The 21,647-nt window shown below is 43.7% G+C and overlaps 4 protein-coding genes across 7 annotated transcripts; 1 reads left to right on the plus strand and 3 right to left on the minus strand.

Moving 5' to 3' along the window:
- Positions 1-231: 231 nt before the first annotated feature.
- LOC117586404 (PAX3- and PAX7-binding protein 1) lies at positions 232-3,871 on the minus strand. Of its 3 annotated transcripts, XM_034276436.1 has the most exons (9): positions 3,564-3,871; positions 3,223-3,500; positions 2,645-2,885; positions 2,394-2,576; positions 1,605-2,261; positions 994-1,542; positions 730-922; positions 352-675; positions 232-287 (listed from the first exon to the last, which is right to left on the minus strand). In XM_034276436.1, exons 1-9 carry the CDS (start codon positions 3,784-3,786, stop codon positions 236-238), a joined length of 2,700 nt encoding a protein of 899 aa, XP_034132327.1. In that variant the 5' UTR covers positions 3,787-3,871; the 3' UTR covers positions 232-235. The 3 variants fall into 3 exon arrangements, with proteins under 3 accessions (XP_034132327.1, XP_034132328.1, XP_034132329.1); XM_034276437.1 differs by lacking the exon at positions 3,564-3,871 and having other exon boundaries at positions 3,218-3,347; XM_034276438.1 differs by lacking the exons at positions 232-287; positions 352-675; positions 730-922; ... (1 more) ...; positions 1,605-2,261; positions 2,394-2,576 and having other exon boundaries at positions 2,704-2,885; positions 3,218-3,500.
- Positions 3,872-7,930: 4,059 nt separating this feature from the next.
- Positions 7,931-10,273, plus strand: LOC117586407 (arrestin domain-containing protein 17). The gene is made up of 4 exons (XM_034276443.1): positions 7,931-8,219; positions 8,804-8,959; positions 9,018-9,863; positions 9,928-10,273. Exons 1-4 carry the CDS (start codon positions 8,105-8,107, stop codon positions 10,080-10,082), a joined length of 1,272 nt encoding a protein of 423 aa, XP_034132334.1. The 5' UTR covers positions 7,931-8,104; the 3' UTR covers positions 10,083-10,273.
- Positions 10,274-11,280: 1,007 nt separating this feature from the next.
- On the minus strand, positions 11,281-17,630 carry LOC117586402 (neurofilament heavy polypeptide). Of its 2 annotated transcripts, none has more exons than XM_034276435.1 (5): positions 15,898-17,630; positions 15,601-15,687; positions 13,164-15,326; positions 11,998-12,807; positions 11,281-11,938 (listed from the first exon to the last, which is right to left on the minus strand). In XM_034276435.1, the coding sequence occupies exons 1-4, from the start codon at positions 17,500-17,502 to the stop codon at positions 12,763-12,765; spliced, it is 3,900 nt and encodes a 1,299-aa protein (XP_034132326.1). In that variant the 5' UTR covers positions 17,503-17,630; the 3' UTR covers positions 11,281-11,938; positions 11,998-12,762. The 2 variants fall into 2 exon arrangements, with proteins under 2 accessions (XP_034132326.1, XP_034132325.1); XM_034276434.1 differs by having other exon boundaries at positions 15,814-17,630.
- A 14-nt stretch (positions 17,631-17,644) lies between these two features.
- Positions 17,645-19,192, minus strand: LOC117586408 (sorbitol dehydrogenase). The gene is made up of 6 exons (XM_034276444.1): positions 19,039-19,192; positions 18,946-18,979; positions 18,405-18,874; positions 18,129-18,347; positions 17,946-18,067; positions 17,645-17,885 (listed from the first exon to the last, which is right to left on the minus strand). Exons 1-6 carry the CDS (start codon positions 19,090-19,092, stop codon positions 17,702-17,704), a joined length of 1,083 nt encoding a protein of 360 aa, XP_034132335.1. The 5' UTR covers positions 19,093-19,192; the 3' UTR covers positions 17,645-17,701.
- Positions 19,193-21,647: the final 2,455 nt, after the last annotated feature.

A 21,647-nucleotide genomic window follows, 5' to 3' on the forward strand; every position in this document is an offset into this window, starting at 1 on the left:
GATTGGATTAGGGGGTTTAGGTTTTAGGCAAGCGTTTCTTCTCATTATTGGTGTTTTTCTAAGATCAAGCTCAAGAGCACTCATTATTTAAGGGGGTATATACAAATTGTTTAAAAATTCTTACAAATTAGTTTTTCTTTAGTTTAGAGTTTTGTGCTTTGCATTGCCTTTCTATAACGTGAGTATTTGATTGTTTTCGTTTTGGTGTTTTGAAATGTGAGCGATGTTGTGTACTTTAATAACTATGTAGTCTTATTAGCATTTGCTTGGCCTTTTCGCAGGATTGCCTAAAGGAAAAAAGATATAAATATTAAAGTTCTGGCTTCAATGTCAAGCTTTGCCTGTACTCACATAAAAACTGGATTGCTGGAATCGCAGCTGTCCAATGTTTGTTTTATATACATTATAAATAGTTCCAAATTCTTGAGAGTTTCGCTGTTGGGCAGCAACCAAACCGTGGGCAGGGTATTCACTATGATATAGGCCTTGTTGATGGCATCATTGGGCGAGCAGACACGCAGGGCCAGCAGCAGGTAGCGATTTAGTAGCCCCCCAATGGCCAGCTCACGCAGTAGCTTGTCCCCCAGGATGCCCTGCCAGCTGAGAAAGTTGCGAAAGAGCTTCAGACCGCTGCAGAATTGACGCTGAAAGAATGAAGTCTTGGCTTCTTGCACTCTGTAAATATAAACAGTTTAGTACCTTAATTTGTGGTTAAAAGTTTTAACTTACTGCTTGGGAAATATCGGTATAAACACATCATTCTCCAATGCCAATCGCATGCGTTCCATAATTGATTCAAAGAGTTTCTTGAGCTGCTTATTGGTGCCAGTGAGTGGGAAATCACGACCCAATCGATTGATAAAGCCCACGAGCCGCAGTGTTTGAGTGGTAGACAAAGGATCCCAGCATTCCGTGACCAAAGCTAAAAACAAAACAATATACAAAATGGGTTTACTTTAAGTAGTAAAAGTAAGCAATTCTGGCTGTACTTACAGGTCACTTTTGGCAGCACAATCTTATCAATGAGCGATGGCACTAGATTCACATCTGGATCGTTCTTTAGCTGCTCCATTGTTTCATCTGCCTGACAGGCATACAGCATGCAAGCCTGATACCAGCGCATTGTCTCTATGTCTGCATACACCTCCAGCAGTGGCGACCACACCAGCAGTTCGTGGCGCACTAGTGGGGCCAATAGTTTGGGCAAACACAAGCTAACAAACGCATCCAGATACGAGGACATGTCGGTCTTTCGCCAAGCATAGAACTTCATGAGAATGAGCTCGATTTTACAGAATTCATCGGTGACATCTGCAAACGCTTCGTCAGCTTCCTTTTGCGTTTGCGCGGTGGCAAACACACTCTGTTCCTGCTGCTGATCGGCTATTTCATCATCGCTAGACATGCCATCCAAGTGTGAGGCCAAGAGATCGTTGCGTTCCCGCTCGCAGCGACGACGTGTCCTTCGACCCTCCCGCTCGGCTGCGCGGCGCACTTGTTCTTCGTACTCCGGTGTTCGACGAGCAGCAGCGGAAATGGGTTCTGGCAAATGAAACAGCAAAATTAAACCTAAAACGGGAAATAAATAAATAAAGCACTCCTACTTGTTGCCTCGGCCATTTCCTTGGCCTGATCTCTGATGTCCTGTCGCCGGCGATTCACCAGATAGCGATTATTCTTTCCCGACTGATGCAGGGCCCGTTTCTCCAGCTCATTGATGACGGGGCTCTTTTCGGCCAGGCAATCCACCAGATCGTTCACATAGCACTTGACCTCCTGATAGAATTTGTACTTGGCTGCCGCTGTTGGGGCATTCTTCTGGCACTCCTGCTGTTGCAGCTTAAGTTCCTTCAGCTCCAAGCTGACTCTGGCCATGGTGGCCGAGTGGTCTGCCGAGCGTTCTTTAATCTCAGCAAGACGGGTCTGAATGGCAGTGAATATCTCCTGGGGTGTGCGCAGTGCTGTGGCCTTGGGTTTTTCCTTTTTGGGCTTTGCGGCAGAGCTGCGTATGGCTGAGGCCAGATGGCTGCGATCGAGGGCATTCTTTGCATAGGCTTGTTCCAGCAACGTGGAGGTGGACTGTGGGGCCACTAGGTCGGTGTCTTCCAGGGCTAGAGCACCGCTGGGCGCCGCCGGTTTGATCATGAAGCGTGAGAGCACAGTCTCGTGCTGGGCATGGACTAGCTGGGCACCGGTGACGCCCTTGCGGATCTGCTGGTTCTCCCATTCGTTCATCTCGCGGTCAGAGTCTTCATCGGTCGCTGAAGTAGAGTGAACAAAGATTAGATGATTGATTGTGCACAAACCATAGGTATCTGAGACATCTGAGTGACGTGCAGGTGCGGTCAGCTCTGGCCACAATATTTTGGGGGACTGGCCCACACTCTACATACAATCATTCTCGACGGCATAGAACTGCTCGCGACGCTCTTCACGTTCCTTGCGACCGGTTATGTCGCTCATGTCCACACGCTCCTCATCGTCCGACTGATCGCCCTCGACATCCTCGTTGGGCAGGCGGGTGCTCAGTTTGGGCTGATCTTTGCTCTCCTCAATGGGTATATAATCACCGGCACCTAAAGAAAGTCCATGAAACGTATTAGGAAAGGTCATGGAAAGCTTCCAGTATCCCTCCCATTCATACCCTGCTCTCTGGCTCGTTGTCGTCGCTTGCGAGCGGCATGTATCATTGCTGCATCTGGTATGGAGCCACTTTCCAGCATTTGCTTCAATGCCTCCGGCTTGGAGAAGCGATGATGCTCCTTGCCTTGACCCCCATCGTCCGATGGATCACCACCATCGTCGCTCATATCATCACGCCCGGCACAGAGGGCCGCCCGACCATTCAGAACAGCCTCGGGTGTCTCTGATTTCTTAACCACAAGCTAAGGGAACAAATAGTAGAATAAATATTAATGAAATGATAAGGACACTGTGCATGATGGAGTAAGAAGTAAGATAATATTCATGCGGCATATTAAAGTGGGTGCATGCGATTAAAATATAAGCTTAGAAATGGATCGACTACAACAGCAACTTATGGTTATATGTTGGCTGCAAAATATAGCTTAAATCAACAACACAATCGCCTTCATCGCTCAAACGTTTTTATATAAGTAGTTGCTCTTAATTATTGTAATTCTATCATTATCAAATCATTTGTTGAGTTGAAATTTTTCGGTTTTTAATGGTGAGAGAAAAATTGAATAATAATAACCTTACCACAAAGTCGTCTGTGCGTATTTCGGTTTGGATCATATGATTATCACTTTTTTTACTTTTACTCTGATCGCTGCTCGCGTTTTTATATCTACTAGAATTTGTAGCACCCGAAGCACCTGTGGCACTGGACGACTCTAAATGCTGTGTACTACCATTTTCCGTGCTACCGTGCTCCGTTCTCTCCTCGCGCTTCTTCTTGCGCCGCTCCTTGTCCATCAAGCGCATTATTTTCTTGCTATTCGACGATTTCCGCACTTGAAAGACCTCCCCATCATCCTCTGCAAAATCAATTAATCATGACAATTGGAACCACTTGGGATTGGATCAATTTTCGATCTCACCATCGTCGGCAAAGCTAAGCAAAGCTTTTGGCTTATTGTCATCGGTCGTTTTGATGGTTTTCTTCACTTTTTCCTTGTCGCGTTTGCCGGATAATATCGGCGGCGGCGGCGGTGCCGACTCCATCTCGGCGTCCATGTCCAACGTGGCCACATCATTGTCATCGTCCACACCGCTGGAGAACACGCGTCGCTGTATTTTCTTCGGCTTGCGAAACAGCGACATTTAATGCAATGCTATAGCTACTTTAAATTGAACTTTTCTAAAAAAGGCAGACACAAAATTTTCGCCAAGGGTCCTCTTAGGGTTGTCAAATTTATTTCAAAATATCAATATACCGATATTTTTTAAATAAAATATATTTATATCGTTCTCTTTTTTCAAACTATCAATATATTGATATGTTTTGCGATATTTTTTGATATTTTAAGTTCGGTAACTAACCACAGGATCTAAATAAATATATAGGGTTTATTGTATTTGATATATAACACTGATTCAAGTCTATGTATGAAGCGTCTCACACGTCCCTATTCGTTTAGCTCACGATACTGGGTTTTTCTCGACTTTACACGGACACTGCATGTGTGTGTTAGTGCGTTGACTGTATGGTTACTGCCTTGGCCCCAATTACAACCTCCGCAAAAGAAATTTTCTCAGAGTTTTTAAAAAAAAGGAAGGGGCAATTTATGCAGCAGTGTTGGTTTTTGCCAGGTGTGAGGTAAGCGAGATAGAAATATGATCTGGATTTTTATACTGTGTAAAAGTCTGTGGGTGTTTTGAACCAAAAACCATAAACACTTACTCAAAATAATTATTTATAAAGCGAAGAATAGTTGAATAATTAATTTTAAAAACACAGAAAAGTGGAATAAGGATGAAAGATGTTAAAAACATATGTAAGGTTTCTGTATGGTAGCTATTTATTTCCGATGCGCACGGAATTGAATTTTAGCAAAAATATAGAAGCAAGAAAATATCAAATATATCGATATTTTTGCAGTGATATATTTTATATTATTTTGATATTTTTTCCGAGCAAAATATCTTTTTGATATTTTTTAAATGTTTGACAACCCTAGGTCCTCTTCCTCTTGGTATTGTTATAGAGATGAACTGCAGTCGATAGCTATGTGAAGTGTCACGGGATGTCACTGGATAGGATGGAGCCCCTTGAATTTTTGTGACGTATTTACCTACTTATTTATTTAGTTTTTGGTACTTTGAAAGCTCTTTTGCTTTGTTAAGAGAGTTTGAACAACTAATGAGAACTAATAAATATAAAATAAAATATATTAATATTGGAATATGGAAAATATATAGTAAATATAATTTATTTATATATTTATATATTCAATTAATTATTAACTGCTAGTTATGGAATATGGAATAGGAATAAATATCATGCAAGCAAAACTGCAACACGAGTTCAATATTCTCATTTCAACGGTCAGTATCTTTTATTCTATTTACAGCAGCCTTAAGAACTTGGTCTTGTTTTGTTGGTGATCTATTTACCATATGTTTTGAAGACATTTGATAGTCCAGAAGAAATATGATAATTGCAAAAGGTCCAATTTCCCAAAGTTCATAGAATAGGTTTCCTCTTCGCCCCTTCCAAGTGGAGCAGAGTAAAGAACCTAAAGAAACACGCACAAGTCAAAAACGTAGGGAACACATGGACAGACGAAAACGACAAGCGCTTTCTAAAAATGGTTAACGACATCCCCTCCACTGAAAGGAGTAGACTCCCAGAGAACATTCCTCCTCTGATTGGACAAGGCGACCCTGAACCTTTTTACATGGGGGAATTTCTGTTCTTCCTGAAATACAGGAACCTAAATTCGGCGAGAGGCCCAGATGGCATCTCGTTCAGGATTCAGCAACTTCCAGTGGAGAAAAAACGTAGCATGTTTATACCCGGTACTCGAAGAGTAAATATGTCGAAGAGTAAACGCCGGTTGTATGTAACGCACAGAAGGAAGCGTTTCCGACCCCATAAAGTATATATATTCTTGATCAAGCATCAATTGCCGAGTCGATAGAGCCACATCTGTCTGTCCGTCTGTCCGTCCGTCCGTCTTGTTTGTCGGCTAGTTCTCAGAGACTAAAAGAGCTAGAGCCACCAAATTTTGGCTCCAGACTGCTGTATGCTTACACTGAAACCAGTGTATTTCAAAAATGAGCACCGCCCTCTTCCGCCCCCGCAAAAGGGCGAAAACCTCCCAAACCTACAATTTTGAAGATAAAAGAAAACTAAAAACGCCTGTAGGGAATGGCCATATCTATTAGATCGTCAATTTGGGATCCGATTGGATCATTATTATAGCCACAATGAAGAAATTAATTTCCAGTGGCTAAACCCACCCTGTTCCGAAGATTTTGTTGTTCTTTTTACATTCTCTCATTCACACTCTGCTTCTGCTTCACTCGGCCTCTGCCTGTGCTCTCCCCCTGCCACTGCCTCTGCCGACTTTTAACCCACCCCGTCCCGCAGCTTATATTTGTTTCTTTTTTGTGTGCGGGCGCTGCCTCTGCCTCTGCCGCTAGTCTGCAGTGTGAGCGTCTCACACGTCCCTTCTCGTTGAAATTATAACCAGGGTATGTCTGACGCCATCAATCAAGGTGGTACCTCCTCCCAAAATGAATGCGGACCCCGCTTCCTTCCAAAACTACAGACCTATTTGCCTAATAAACACCTTGTTTAAGTCTATAGAGGGGTTGATAAAGTTAAAGCTGGACGAACATATTTCAATACATGAGGAACAGGTCCACGGCGCTCTGCATTAACGACCTGATCAACGAGGTCCTGCTCAGGTCGTGGCGGCCTGTCTTGACCTACAAAGGGCCTTTGACTGCGTAAGAGTGGACACGCTAGAGCAGAAGATGAATGTCATGCAGCTCATCCCGAATCACACTGCCTGGATTGCCGCTTCCTAAGCAGGCGCCTACTCATCAAGGGCAAGAGTGAGGTTGAGGTGAACAGGGGAGTTAGTCAGGGAGCTGTCCCAGTCCAATTTTGTTCAACTTGTACACCGCAGAACTGCACGAGATAAACGATGTCAACTGTTTACAATTTCCGTATGCGGACGATTTCTTTATTATTTGCTTCCATAAAGAGATTTCCTTTGCTAAACGTATGCCCGTAGGCAAAATAGACAGCTTTGAGGCCAGCCCAGCCAAATCCAAAGTGATTCACTTCAGCATCCGAAGAACCGAGCTGAACATTAAGCACCAAGGAGTCGAGATTAGGCAAGTAGATCAGATCAAATATCTAGGCAGAACAATTTCAGCGAACTATTCAGTGGGTGCCATTACGGTATCAACCCAAAGAGAGGGCTAATAGTTTACAAGCCTTTGTCAGAAGTAGACTAGAATACGCTTGCTCATCTTTCAGTAACTTGTCCAAATCCGCTTTAGCCAAAATCAAATCTCATTGTAACCACCACCTCAGGAACATTGTAACCTCAGGAAGTTACTAGGCTTAATCATTTGCACTCCAACCCCGATTGTTTACCACCTGGCAGGAGACCTTCCCCCGGAATACAGAATGAGATGCCTAGCGGCAAAGGAGTTAGCCAAGGCATTTGCGTAAAACCTCCCAGTGAGTAGGACGGGGTCCCTAAACAGGGACATAAACACGGGCTACACGGTGATATTCTGGAGAGAATCGAGGTCTCTGAGAGTACAACTTCGCATTGCACCAAAATTAGGTCAGACCTAAACTTTTTTAAGGGGGCTGCTACTAACAAGCACAACTTGGACCAGGCGGGCATATTAGTTCTCCATAGGGAAAAACGGGCACTAATTGGATCAGTAGAAAACAGGCACTCTAGCGCAGCTTTCCTACACGACAGCTGAGGTCTACTAATACTGGCAAGGAGCATTCAGGATAATTTGATCGCTTATAAAAACAGGGAAAAGATCCGTCAAGCCCAATACCTAAAGAAGGTAGAAATCCATTTCATACCCGGCCATGCCAACTTCCCTCAGAACACGGCAGTAGACACAGCAGCCAAAGAAGCACACAGACTGGGAAAATATACAGTCGCTAAATGGAATCTTAAAGATGCAATATGTGAATACTAAAGGGAGAATCGGAGAGAAAGTATGCCGAGTTTGCCAGCTTTTTCCCTCTACCTCAGCAAAACCATGGTTCCTAAATAAGCTAAAATAAGAAATAAGCTAAAAGCCAAAATTGACGCTAGAAGCTTAGTGGCAGTGATTTTGATAGGCACACACTTGCCAAAATGCACGTAGTCGCAAGTAACATTTGTGAGACTTGCGATAACATCGATAACGCATCGCATATAACATTTAATATAACAACACAACAAGACTAAACTACCCATCGCTAACGAAATATAATAATAATTATTCGAAAAAGAAGAAAGGAAATTAGCTCGTACCAAACATTAATCCAGTTCAACACAAAATTGAAATCCATCGTTGGTGTGCTATGTGCACACAGAATTGACCATTCAAAACAACTTTAGAGAAATTGTCGTTTATTTGTTAGTGCATTCAACATTGAATCTCCAACATGGGTCTCAAAGGTTGTGAAGTGGAATTGGACAATCCCTGGAACACGTACTATGCCGGCCAGACGGTGAATGGCCAGGCAAAGTTTACTTTTGACTCGCCCAAGAAGGTTCGAGGTGAGTGGTGTCAAAATTGAAAGCCTTGTGGAGAGGGGAGTATGTAATAATTATTCACATCAGCTGAGAGGTTGCGGCTTGTTACTCATCAGAGTGACGACAGCCCAGAAGAAATAAATGTATAATATATGCAGGCCGTTTTCTTTGTACGTCTTAGAATGGGGTAGTCCTGGCACCCCATAAGCCGGGTGTCGGTCATGAGACCACCCAACACCCTACTCCTAGTTGCGGCTCTGTTTTTCACAGTGGTTCGCGGTTGTTGAACCTATCAAAGAAATGCACTTTCTCTCCCTTTTGTGTGCACTTCCAATTTGAGAGATAACAAAACTATTTATAGGCACAAGTGTGATCACAATAAATACAGAATGTATAAAAACCTTTGATTGAGGCCAGCAAACACATTGGAACGATGTGCTGCTGCTGCCTAGCGATGATGTCATCTGTTGGGTATGCCAAGAGCGAGAGCCGTCAGCGAGAGCGTAGCAGAGACGCAGTAGCTTTTATATTATTTATAGCTAATTTTACAGAGGGTTGGGGTAGACCGCAGTAAATTGTCATTCATAGGAAACACTTTTTCTTTGCAGGCATCATAATACGATTCTTGGGCGAGGCCAATACGGAATGGAATGAGGAGCGTAATGTGACCACCAGTGAGGGCAAGACCGAGAACGAAATCACAACACTGAAGGGCCATGAGGAGTATTTTAGAATCCAATACTATCTTCTGGGCGGCAAGAACAGTGAGTATTCCATGGACATCTACCAACATATTCGCTCTCTAATGGCATACCCTTTCAGGCTCTGAGACGGAGCTGCCGCCGGGTACCCACACCTATCCCTTTACTTGCGCCTTGCCACCTACTCTGCCCTCGTCGTTCGAGGGGGAGTTCGGACATGTGCGCTATACCATCAAGGTCACGCTGGATCGACCATGGAAATTCGATCAGGATATGAAAATGGCCTTTACGGTCATAGCCCCGGTCGACTTGAATCTCAATCCACGTGTCAAGGATCCCTTTAAGCTGGAGCTGGAGAAGTCCTTCTGCTGCTTCTGCTGTGCCTCGGGGCCATTGTCCGTGATCACGAGCATACCGCAAACTGGCTATGTTTCGGGTCAGATCTTGCCCATTACGTGCGAGGTGGACAACGCCAGCAACGTGAATCTCAGTGCCGTGAAGTTTGAGCTCCGCAAGCTGGTCACCTTCCATACGAGCCAGCCGCGCAGCGAGAAACGCGAATCAAAGGTGATCATTTCGAATCTCAGCATTGGCCCAGTGAATGGCGGGGACTCTCACACGTTTACGCAGCAGATGGAGATACCCGCACTGCCGCCAACCAATCTATCCAACTGTGGCGTTATTGCATTGGACTATGACCTGCATGTGACCTGCGAGGTCAGCGGTGCTCATAGAAATCTTACGGGCAAAGTGCCCATCACTTTGGGGACCATTCCGCTGGCTGGCATGAAGCCGCCCGTTCAATATACAGATGTTCCGGCTACCCAATCGGAGGATCCCTCCCTGGCGCCCACACAGCCGGTGAGTCCAGCCAGTCCACCCGCTTCGGATGGTGCTTTGGGCGGGGCCCTGGGCTGGAATGTCGCCGATAGCACTGGCGGCGGCGGTGGTCTATATCCCAATATACGTGAGTCCTGAGGTTTTCAACAAAAAAATGTGATTTAATTGGTTTAATTTATATTTTGCTACAGCGCCACCGCAGTTTGTGGAGACACAGTATCGGGCGCCCACCATTGCCGGACGCGATGACTCGGAACACACACAGATGAGCGGCGAGGGCGGCTTTGCTCCACGCTATCCAACATTTCAGTTCAACAATGCCACAGCGCCGCCAGTGAATCACTAAAAACCAATCTCGGACCATGACCCCAGTAATGATATTCAAGTGTGCTCTACTCGATTTCTTTGATTGTTCGTTCGGCTTGCATTTATTTGATAATAGCTTTCCGTCCAAAGCGAAAGCAGCAATCCGCCAACCCCCTCTATATATTGTACACGTTATAAAAGCGCACAAAATTCTGTCAATTACGCTGCTCAGCAATTCAGTTCTACTCGCAGCAAATAGTGCCTGGAACTCAAAGCTAAAGTAAAACTCATACGACTCTCGTAATAAAACGCAAATATTATTTTAAAATTTAAAAACGAGGAACGTTCCATTTATTGCTCTCTTTTGCACTCAGAGAATCAGGTAGACATTATTATTGTATTGTATGGAACATTCTTCACATGTCAAATTTGAGGCTGGCTTCCTCCAGTTCTTGACTCGTGTTCTCTTGGGCCACTCGTTTCGTGGCGGACTTGGATTTGCATTCCTACTTCGAGTGTTTTTCCCCTCTTCGGCCTTTTAGCATTTCTCTAGTCCCGCTTGTTTCTTGGAATTGCTCTGTTTCACCAGTTCTCTCCATTTCTGCTCTCGGGCCACTAGCTCGCATTTTTTCTTCAGTTCAGCTGCTCTCCTTTCCAGCTTGTACCTTTCCCGGATTTTCATGCATCTGTTCTGTTCAGCCAATCTCTTGCATTGCTCCCTTAAATATTGCTCTGCTTCGAGATTGGCTTTGTTTTTGGGCCTGCCGCCGCATTTGATTTGTTTACAGGAGTCGCCACCTGCCTTGCTTTCGGCTCTCTGCTGCTTCTGCTTTTCTTTGGCCCATTGCTCGCATCGATCCTTTTCGACCAGCGCCTGGCAGGCTTGTATCAGCTCCATTCTCTTGGCTTCCTTGGCGCATTTGATCTTGTCGGCAAATTCCTGACAGGCCTTCTGCATGGCTCTCAATTCTGCCACTTGGCTTTGGAGTTTTTCCTTCTCGCACTTTGACTTTTCGACCAGCTGCTTGAAGTATTCTTTCTGGCCATCTTTCCTGCTCTTTGCTTCTTCGGCCATTTTCTTGCACTTTTCTTCTTCGGCCTTCTTTTTGCACTTCAAAGCTTCCACCACTTTCTTGCACTTCTTTCGGAGTTCTTCCTTCACATCATCTGTATTCTTTCCAGTACACTTTAACTTATCGGCTCGAGCCTGGCACATTTTGAGGAACATTTCGGCCCTGATTTTCTTCGCCAATTTCGAGCAATCGTTTCTTATCTTACAGATGTCTTCAATGGATTCCTTCTTTTTCTCCTTTTTATCATTTTTATTACATTCTTTGCCGATTTTCTGCTCTCCCTTTTTGGCTTCGCTGCCAGATTTTACCATGGTCACTTTTTGGCGTTTGAATTGTGCATTTATCCAAATTGTTTCAAGGTCCCCCTTATCATCGGGCTCTTTCTTACTTGTTTTGGCATCCTTCTGGATCTTGTTGACCTTCTGCAGATCCCGATAGTAAATGAAATCCTTGTCCAGAGCTGGGAAACTATAGTTCTTAAATGGCTTCACCTCCCTGATCACTATGACTGAATTATCCTCCTTTTTCTTGGGAATAATGATTTTTGATGGTTCTGAATGAATTTTCAATGAAACTGGCACCGATCTCAGGGTATGGACACTTCTACCGATGGCTTGAAAAGGTGAATGGTGGCAGAATGGACCGGAACTGAAAGGAAATTGATCGCTTTTGATCGGTTCATGGTAGACAGGATGCCGTCCAAACTGTACTTTCTCGGCGCCCATGCAAGCGGCCACATAAGCCATGACCATATAATTCTTAAGAAACAAGTTGTCGGTCCTACAGCCACACGAGCGTGCGCCGTCCGTGTCCAGTGTAACATCTACGTGTATCATCGGAGAAATAGCCGATCCTTCAAGCGTATTAATGTCCTTTACTCACCTGTGCTCCGTCTTTTGAGTACCGATTTCAGAAGACACTTGTCCGAAGTGTTGTGTCCGTGATCCTCGTTATGACTACAGCTGCTGCGGACGGTGGTTGTTGGCTGAAACGCAATTCTGCATGCCCGAAGGCATTCCTGCATACTTCTGCCCAAGGCTAATGCCGTTCTTTTCAGCATCTTAAAAACGTGAAATTGTTTCTAATTTTACAACGAATTTTCAATGATCAAAAAGTACGTGCAATTAGGTGATAAGGAATGCAGAGCTTCATTTGTATCTGCAAACCCTAAGACATTGCTAAAAAAAAAATTTAAAACAAAAACCGAAACATTTAGAAACGAGCCTATCGAGCATTCGATGTGAACTGACATGTTTATGGCAAAGCACGTATGGCATTGGGGCATCAAAAAGGAAAGCCTACTATTTTTCAAGAATTTTGGAAAACAGTTTTGTAGTATAAGCAAACCCAATAGGCGGTTCTACTGCCACAAATGGTTTAAATTGTAGATATGTACATATTTGATAGCCAGTGTTTGGAGAAGGAAATTAATTGCAGATTCATCGAAGTTTATTAGAAATGTAAGTCAAAAGAGGAAACCAATTTTGTTAATAAATGTCTCAAATGGCCATCCAAAAATGTTTATATTTTCATTAATTACTTGTAAGCATAATTTGGATATAATTTAATTTTGTATAAGAAATAATTGTAATTTGATTGATCAAAAAGCTTCAATTTGGTTGGGAAACCTCTACAGCATTTCCTCTTTTATTTGTCCTTTTTGCTCGGGTCTGCATCTGAAATACTAGAAGACTGTTTGCCCATTAGTTGGAAATTTGATTTGTTTCCTGACCCACAAATAACCCCGCCCAACTGATTATATTTATACTACTAAACATTCCCATTCTCTCAACGCGTAGGCGCTGTACTTACTACTACTATCAACAATTTTGTCATCTTATCAGTAGTCGGCTGGCGGGGTGTCATAAACTTTTAATTGACTCTAAATATTTTCCACTTTACGTAGAGTGAGAACTAATCTACGAGTAAGTGGAGCTGAGTTAGTCACCTCGATGTGACATTGAATCTGTTCTGTATGGCGAAAGTTCTGCTACCCTTTAAAAGTATTTTTTCCTTGGGGATCTGTCAATGATCTCTTATTTCCTTACCCAAAACATTTTGGTGAATCCTTCAAAGTAGCTGCTGAAGCTGCGTTTGCAATCATCATCTTTGGGCTCTTTTTTTAGTTTCTCCATCTTTTCGGCACACTGCTCGGAGTCGCCCAGGATCTCGGTTTTATTTTCTTGATTCTCCTTCTTTTCCATTAGCTCTTCATGGACTGTCTTTTCCCGGTTTTTGCATTGGGGGGAAGCGCTGCGTATCTTGAGGGAACCTTTGTCATCGCTGGCAAACCGCAAAATGGGCATGGCCATGCTCATCTTCTTTGATGGCTGAGTATTCAAAGGAGCCTTTAATTTGATGATTGACCAAACACCCACCGGATTATCCTTCTTCATGGCCTGGGGTTGATCATAGCGTTCCTCGTGTATTGTTGTGGCACCCAGACCCTGCCTTTCAAGATCTGGCGAAATGAAATCCTTATCGTCTGGATTGATTACCTTGCCCACTTCTGGGCTGTACGGATCATCAAGTATGTCATCATGCTCAGGGTACAGCAGAGTAGAGCTTGTGTTCAGGTCTCGCCTCTGGCAATCGGTGGACATTGTTCTGTCTGCTGGTGGGGTCTTCTTTTCTTTGCGAAATATCTTCCCAAAAATATATTGAACAAAGTTCTGTTTCGCTGGAGCTGCAGTTGTCTCAGGAATCCCGCTGGCAGTGTTGGTGGTTTTGTCCGGCACCAACAGTTTGACATCTAGCTCTCCATCCTCCAACTTGGGTTTACTTCTTGGTTTCTCCTTCTTTTCGTTCTTGTCAGTGGTGGGATTTGAATCATAATTATAATCATCAGACATGGGATCCTCCGATTGGGGCTTGTAGAGCTCTCCTCCTGTCAGTTCACTTTTTTCTAGTAGCCTATCCTTATCGTCAGCGGGCACAAAGAGAGGTCTATCCGATGGCAACTCCTTTTTGTCCTCCACTTTGTTGTCGTCTATGTCAACGTCTGGATTCATTTCCTTTGACGTATTCTTCTGGTCGGTATTGTCTGTTTGCTCCTTGTTCCCCTCTGTGGACATATCCTCGAAAGACTTTGATTTTTCTTGTGATTTGGTTTCCATTTTCCCGTCCAATTGTGTGCTTTCAGGCTCTATTTTCCCGTCAAGCTGTGAGATTTCTGCTTCGTTTATTTTGGCAAAGTATTCGTCAGCTTTTCTCTGCTTCACCATGGCCTTGAACGTAGCGTACTCCTTGGGTTCGTTTGGGTTCTGCACATCTTCTACTTTTGTCTCCAATTCTGAGCTTTTATCAGTCTTTGAGATGGCGGATAGTTCCTCAAACGTGGAGGACTTTGATTCTTCCATTTGTCTATCCAGTTGCGAGATCTCTAGTTCGGCAATATTTTCAAAATATTCTTCAGCTTTTCTGTTGGATTCCTCTGGGGTCTCTACTTGGTCCACTTTACTTTCCGGTAGTAAGGTTTTGGCACCCATTTTATTCTCTAACTGGGAGTTAACAGGTTCTATTATTTTCGGCAATTGGGAGCTTTCAGGTTCCATTATGTTCACCAATTTTGAGGTTTCCGATTCGATTTTACTCTCTATTTTCGAGGTCTCTGGTTCCATTTTCTTTTCCAGTTGTGACGTCTCGTGTTCGTTGATCTTCGCAAAGTATTCATCAGCTTGTCTGTCCAGCTCGGTATTGTTAAGTGTTCCTTTGGCTCTGAATCCTTGACCAGGCTCGGGTCTCAAGCCAAATGTTGCCACTATCTGGGATGTGGATTTGATTGGCGGATCAGCCAGTGTGCTGCCATGGGATATGGATTTCATGGCTTTTTGTTTAAGCTCCAGCATGGAGATTATTTCTGCAGCGGACTTGGGAGTATTCTGGGAATCCATCTTGGAAGCGGAAACAGCTTCTTTAGACTCTGATTTCTGTTCTGTTGCCTTTGATTGTAGTTCTTTCATCTCCGATTGAAATTCTTTTGATTTTGATTCATTTGTAGTTGCCTCCGATTTCTGTTCTGTTGCCTCCGATTGAAGTTCTTTCACCTCCGATTGGAGTTCTTTTGATTTTGATTCATTTGTAGTTGCCTCCGATTTCTGTTCTGTTGCCTCCGATTGAAGTTCTTTCATCTCCGATTGGAGTTCTTTTGATTTTGATTCATTTGTAGTTGCCTCCGATTTCTGTTCTGTTGCCTTTGATTGTAGTTCTTTCATCTCCGATTGGAGTTCTTTTGATTTTGATTCATTTGTAGTTGCCTCCGATTTCTGTTCTGTTGCCTTTGATTGTAGTTCTTTTGATTTTGATTCATTTGTAGTTGCCTCCGATTTCTGTTCTGTTGCCTTTGATTGTAGTTCTTTTGTTTTTGATTCTTTTTTTTTTGTCTCTGATTTCTTTTCTGTTTCTTCTGTTTTTAGTTCTTTTGTTTCCTTTTGATGTTCTTTTTTTTTTGTNTTGTACGTCTCTCCTCTCCGTTTGGCGTTCTTTTGATCTTGAGTCATTTGTAGTTGCCTCCGATTTCTGTTCTGTTGCCTTTGATTGTAGTTCTTTTGATTTTGATTCTTTTGTAGTTGCCTCCGCTTTCTGTTCTTTCATCTCCGATTGGAGTTCTTTTGATTTTGATTCATTTGTAGTTGCCTCCGATTTCTGTTCTGTTGCCTTTGATTGTAGTTCTTTTGATTTTGATTCATTTGTAGTTGCCTCCGATTTCTGTTCTGTTGCCTTTGATTGTAGTTCTTTCATCTCCGATTGGAGTTCTTTTGATTTTGATTCATTTGTAGTTGCCTCCGATTTCTGTTCTGTTGCCTCCGATTGAAGTTCTTTCACCTCCGATTGTAGTTCTTTTGACTCTAATTCAGTTGTAGTTGCCTCCGATTTCTGTTCTGTTGCCTCTGATTGAAGTTCTTTTATCTCAGATTGCAGTTCGTTTGTCTTCGATTGAAATTCTTCAACTTCCGGTGTCATTTCTGTGGCTTTCTTCATTGATGGCTCGAGACTCAAGTCCACCGATGTGGGTTCCACCAATTTCATTTCCCCATCGCTGGTAAGCACCGGTTCGGTCTGTATAAACTCTAGATTTCTTTTGTATTTCGAAGACGAGGACTCTTCTGGCGACACATCCTTATCCGACTTAAGCTCCGATGATGGTATTCGTGTAATAATTGGCGGGGGGTCAACAGGTGAACCATCCTCATTCCTTACGATCTTTATTGGTAAGCTATTGGTTGGAGATTTTATATCAATGTCTTTGCTGTTTTTGACTTCTTCCACTTCTTGGATGGCTTTCGCAGGTTTTTCTTCGTGTTCTGCTGTCGAGGATGTCTTGATCGTATCCTCAAGATTTTCAGTTTCAGCTTCCACGACTTGTTCTGCCTTTCCTGCCGAATCTCTGGAGATCTGGATTCCGTTACTAAAATCTATCACACAACCAATCTCGTATCCTTTTGGGGTAGTTGGATATAACTCCTCAGTTTTCTGCTGCTTTCCTTCTACAATCTCATTCGGTTTCTCAGAGCTTGGATTGTTTCCTTCTGTTTTTGAGGCTTGTGTTTCAAATTCCAAAATGATTTGCTTTTTGTCTTGCATGGCGGCAGAGTCTACTTTGGAGTCCTTCTTCGCGGGGTCCATGGCATCAGAGGCATAGGACTGTGCCCAAACATTCATGGACTCGCCTTTCGTTGACGGTGCTTCGTTTGAAAGAATATTACATGCTTTGGTTTCTAACTGAGAGTTGTCCTTAAAGATGATCTTGCCAGATATCTTCACTTTACCTTCGGATGCTTCAGAGCTCGATGGAACAGCATCCTGATCCTGTTGACATGTCACAACGGGATAGGGATTCTTGGGATTTACTACGGCTGGGTATGGCTGTGTGGGAGTGGCCGGCTGCCCCTTCATGGGTAGCTCCGGCCTGCACTCGAAGGGAGACTCCTGCCTACGCTCTTGGGGGACCTCGGTGGTGAAGGGTTCGTCTTTGGCATCACTCTGGGGTGAGTCGTTTGTTTCACTAATGGGTTCATTCTTCGAATCACTCAACGGCACCTTTGTTTCCTCACACATAGAATCATTCTTTGCCCCACTCGTCAATTCATCCTTTGCTTCACTCATTGATTCCTCCTTTGCATGCCCCACGTACTGTGTCATCAGGCCGCTAGTCGCTGCACCATCCCTGGCTGGGTTTTCTTTCTTACAAAAACTCTGCCGTACTTTAATACTTTTCACCTGTCGCAGGCGAGTGTGGGCCTTGGCCGATGACTCCTCTCCGGAGTCGTCCATTCCATGTTTAAGGCGACGCTCCGCGATGGGCGAGATCTGTGCGGATCTCAGGGAAGGACGCAGCAATCCCAAATAGTGAATGGGTCTACGACAGATTGGTATTCTTCCGATCATTTTGGTTTTGCCCTGCTTTCAGCGTGTTGTGTAAACCCTTTAAAATTTAGATTTTACCGGTAATTTTTAGTCGAAAAATGAATATTGCATGACTGTCGACTCTGTCTCCAGTTTTTGTGTTAATAAAATAATTTGTTTTGAATAAAATTCAACAGTTTACTGACTAAGAAAAGGAAACCTATGTACAGAGGTAGAAAATCTAGAATTTGACGGGATTGTTTGTGTTCCTGGGCTGGACATGAATCATCACTTTGATGGCTCCACCCAAACCCTTTCGGGAGGTCTCAAAAGCCTTGTCCGTGTCCTTGATGTCAAAATGATGGGTCACCAGACGCTTGACATTGACCTTGCCAGAGGCCACCAAAGCTAAGGCAGAGGCATAGCTGGAGGACAGAATGGTTAAAGAATACATTTATTTATGTATTTTTATATTCATTTCTCACTCATTGCAGTAGCGGAAGACACCACGAATGTCCACCTCACGGGCCAAAGCGTTGATCAAGGGCAGCTTCACTTCCGGGGCACCCATGCCCACAATCACCACAACACCTCCGGAAACAGTAGACTGAAATGAGTACGTCAAAACTTAGTTATTTGACACCAAAAAAAGGCTACGATGCACTCACAAAAATGGCCAATCTGGCACTGCTCTCGGCTCCACAGCAATCAATGGACTTGTCCGGTTGTGCCGTCATTGTACGGCGTACAATCTCGGCCACCTCCTCGGCACTTTGATCCCTCTTCAGAAGAAGAGTGTGTGTGGCGCCCAGCTCCTTGGCCACATCCAGACGCTGCTGAACCAAATCCGTAATGAGAATCTCTGAGGCTCCCATGGATTGAGCAACCTAAAAATGGGAAATGTTAGGTTTTCCATGCTGGAAGTTATTCCTCGGTTAACCTACCAGAAGAGTGACCAAACCAATTGGACCAGCGCCCAGGATGAGGACACGAGAGCCAAGGCCTACGCCAGCACGACGACAGGCATGGACACCCACTGAGAGGGGCTCAAGGAGTGCACCCTCCTCCATTGACACATGATCCGGCAGCTTGAAGCAAAAGTCTGCGGCATGTTTGTAGTACCTCGTGAGATTTCCATCGTAAGGGGGAGTGGCACAAAACACCATGTCCGCACAGAGACTGTACTTTCCCTGTTTGCAGAGATCACAGTAGCGGCAGGGTACACCCGGCTCGATGGCCACACGATCGCCCACCTTTAGGTTTTTAACCTTCTTCCCCAATTTGGCCACAACACCGGCAGCCTCATGTCCTATGACCATGGGTTTGGTCAGTATAAAGTCGCCAATGCGTCCTTCTTTGAGGTAGTGTACATCGGAGCCACAAATGCCCACACTATCCATAGCAAGCAGCACCTCTGAAGTAAATCCAAGGAGAATTCAAGTTCAATGAGTAAATGCTATTATCTGTATTCTCTCTACCACTTACCATCATCGCCTATCACTGGAATAGGACGTTGTTCCTGGTAAACAAACGGAGAGTTATAGAAATTGTGTAATATGCGTATTTCCAAAAGCTCACCAAACGCATATCCTCAATGCCATGGAGCACTGCTGTCAGATTATCCTTTGCCATTTTAGTAGTTCAATTAAATCCGCAACTGTATGCCTTGAAAGTCGACTTGGAACTGATTTAGACGACAGAAAACGAATAGCAATTAACCATTATCGCTCTAGGGGGCTCTGGGCGGGTCACCTACGTCGGTGCAGGCGATAATAGACTAATCGACTTGCCTCCCTGAGAACTAGCGGTCAAATGTTATCAACTCTTCCACTCTAAAACAGCTGTTTCGTTGTTTATGTTTATTGTGAATGAATTACGAGAAAGATTGCAGGGCTACCAAGTGGGAAGGTAGCCATAGGTGGGTGGAAGTGGGTGTGCGCGATATTAATATAATTGACTAGCCATATGTTTTCAGAGATGAACTGTACATTTATGTCCCCTTTCGTAGAATAAAAGGGGTATATTATATTATTTAGGTTATTAGGTTTATTAGTTATTTAAACAGTGCGAAACATATTAGCATGTGTCAAAGAACGGCATTAAGTTATATCGAACCTACACGATCGTGCATGCACGGCATCAAACATGTTCGATTCAACATTCCATGTTTGAGCTTATACCGTTCAGTTGTGTCCCCTCTGTGTATGAAGAGACGAAAGATAACGAGTGATTGTTACCGCAGTGCCTTGTTTTGCTTGCATAAAATTAATAGGTATCCACTCGGCGGCTACCCATAATGTGTCGCTCTAAGTTTTGTTTTTTCCCATTCCCTTTCGCTCGTTTACAATTATTGTGTGCAAATTGCAGTCAGATTAGCATTCGTCTACAGTTTTTGGCTTATCTACAATTCTCATGTTACATATATGTTTGTATGTCTGTACATATCATGATGGAAATAGATCTGCGTTGCCGAGCCCTACTAATGCCCTTCTCTGACAAACAGAAACAAAAATGTAGTGGGTGTCCTCAATGTGTCATTGCGGACATTTAACAGAACATCAGAAAATGTGCCTGTGCCCATAAATAAGAAGACCCCTAGCTTTTGACCTCCTCAACAGCAGCATGTGTATTCCCCGCCTGTCTGTCTTTGCATCTAGCTCACTCCCTGTCTATGTTTCTCTGCCCCTGGAGCGGAACCATTTGTAATTTTTTGCCTGGACAATAACAACTACAAACAAATTTTAGTCCACTTCTGTTTTATGGCAAATTAATGGAGCGACATGTTGGCCATGTTCGCAATGGAGGAACTTCACTGCCATGCACTCCGGGCCTAGCAGGTGGCCCCACTTCTCTCACCCCACGATCCAGCAGCTTCTTTACCATCTTTTCCACACAGGACTTTGACCGCTTCTCCTCCATATAATCCTTCGCTTCACACATGCCGAATGGACATATTTTTGCCATACCCTACCACAAGGTGTTCTATTTAGATGAGATGTATGTGAAATGTAAAGGATAATGCAACATAAACATTGGGGTCCAAATGAAATTATTACATTGTTATATTTTATATCACAGTTTATGCGAGAAATACATACATATATGAGAATCCTCCGTATCGAAGCTACATTGTATGTCCTCGAGTTTACATTTGTTCAACTACTTTCCTCAAGCACTTCTCTCAAGTTTATTCAAATAACAAGACTTTATCAAACGCAAAATCTACATTCTGTAGGCGCCATGCAGCTGCGCTCATCGGTTGATTTTCCTTTTAAAGACCGAATACAATACAATATTTGTCTAGATAGCACCTCCTTTTAAACTCTTCAAATTATAAAAAAACTCTTGACAGTGATCTATTCCCGAAAGTGTACAGCAAATTCGTCTAAAAGCTATTTTTCAAATGACATTTTTTCCGCTATTGCGCTTCTGTTGTTGTTGTTTCTTTCACTGATGTCGATTTTGTGCCCTGAATGTATGTTGGAGAGTGTTGTTGTATGTATGTTGCCTTTCGCTTGGCTCCCCCGCGCCGTTATGTGTGTTGGCCAGGGCTGGGCTAACATATTGGACATTTATTATTTTTCCGTGAGTGTTTTTGCTCTTCGAGTAAATTATAGTGTGAGAGTGGCCATAACCCTTACTCTCCTCTGCCCTGCCACCATTTACAGCCTTACAAATTGGTTCTTCCAGTTCGGAAAGCGGAGTGGTGTCAGAGTGCCGTTAAATGCTCTGATTAGATCCGTATTGATAGGCCCTGGAATAAGTGTAAGAGAGATATCTAGTGGGATCGGGAGGGGTTGGCTTTGCAGAGGTCATTGCAGGCGTGTTAAATTAATAATTGCATAAATTTTACATGTGCTGTTGCATGAGTTATGTATGCATGGAGCCGGTCCCGGCATAAATCGCGAATAATGTGCACACTGGCCGTGCGAATATTTATGGCCGTGACTGTAAATCATCAAACCATAAACGCACTCTGGCAACGCCAACACCAAACGGTCATCCAATGGACCGCCGCTCCGATCCTTCCCCATCCCTCTTTCAGGGGTAGCAGGCACAACAATACTTTCCACTCGATTTTGATGCCCAAAGATACCCTGTATATTCAACTTAAATATCTGGGCTGTATCACAGATTAATAATAATTTATTTATAATTTTTATTTCAGTGCCAAATCGAAAAAATTA

The sequence above is a fragment of the Drosophila guanche genome, unplaced genomic scaffold (assembly GCF_900245975.1).
Source record: "Drosophila guanche unplaced genomic scaffold, DGUA_6, whole genome shotgun sequence".
Taxonomy (NCBI): Eukaryota; Metazoa; Arthropoda; class Insecta; order Diptera; family Drosophilidae; genus Drosophila; species Drosophila guanche.

Coding starts and splice junctions, on each gene's coding strand:
- LOC117586404 (XM_034276436.1), bottom strand. CDS start 3,786: ATGTCGCTGTTTCGCAAGCCGAAGAAAATACAGCGACGCGTGTTCTCC. Junction 2,577..2,644: donor ACAACGAGCCAGAGAGCAGG/GTATGAATGGGA, acceptor GACTTTCTTTAG/GTGCCGGTGATTATATACCC. Junction 676..729: donor ATACCGATATTTCCCAAGCA/GTAAGTTAAAAC, acceptor TTATATTTACAG/AGTGCAAGAAGCCAAGACTT.
- LOC117586407 (XM_034276443.1), top strand. CDS start 8,105: ATGGGTCTCAAAGGTTGTGAAGTGGAATTGGACAATCCCTGGAACACG. Junction 8,960..9,017: donor TCTTCTGGGCGGCAAGAACA/GTGAGTATTCCA, acceptor ATACCCTTTCAG/GCTCTGAGACGGAGCTGCCG. Junction 9,864..9,927: donor TGGTCTATATCCCAATATAC/GTGAGTCCTGAG, acceptor ATTTTGCTACAG/CGCCACCGCAGTTTGTGGAG.
- LOC117586402 (XM_034276434.1), bottom strand. CDS start 17,502: ATGATCGGAAGAATACCAATCTGTCGTAGACCCATTCACTATTTGGGA. Junction 15,688..15,813: donor CAACAGAACAGAAATCGGAG/GCAACTACAAAT, acceptor CAGAAAGCGGAG/GCAACTACAAAAGAATCAAA. Junction 12,808..13,163: donor GATTCACCAAAATGTTTTGG/GTAAGGAAATAA, acceptor ATGGGCAAACAG/TCTTCTAGTATTTCAGATGC.
- LOC117586408 (XM_034276444.1), bottom strand. CDS start 19,092: ATGGCAAAGGATAATCTGACAGCAGTGCTCCATGGCATTGAGGATATG. Junction 18,875..18,945: donor TCCAGTGATAGGCGATGATG/GTAAGTGGTAGA, acceptor GATTTACTTCAG/AGGTGCTGCTTGCTATGGAT. Junction 17,886..17,945: donor GTCTTCCGCTACTGCAATGA/GTGAGAAATGAA, acceptor TCTGTCCTCCAG/CTATGCCTCTGCCTTAGCTT.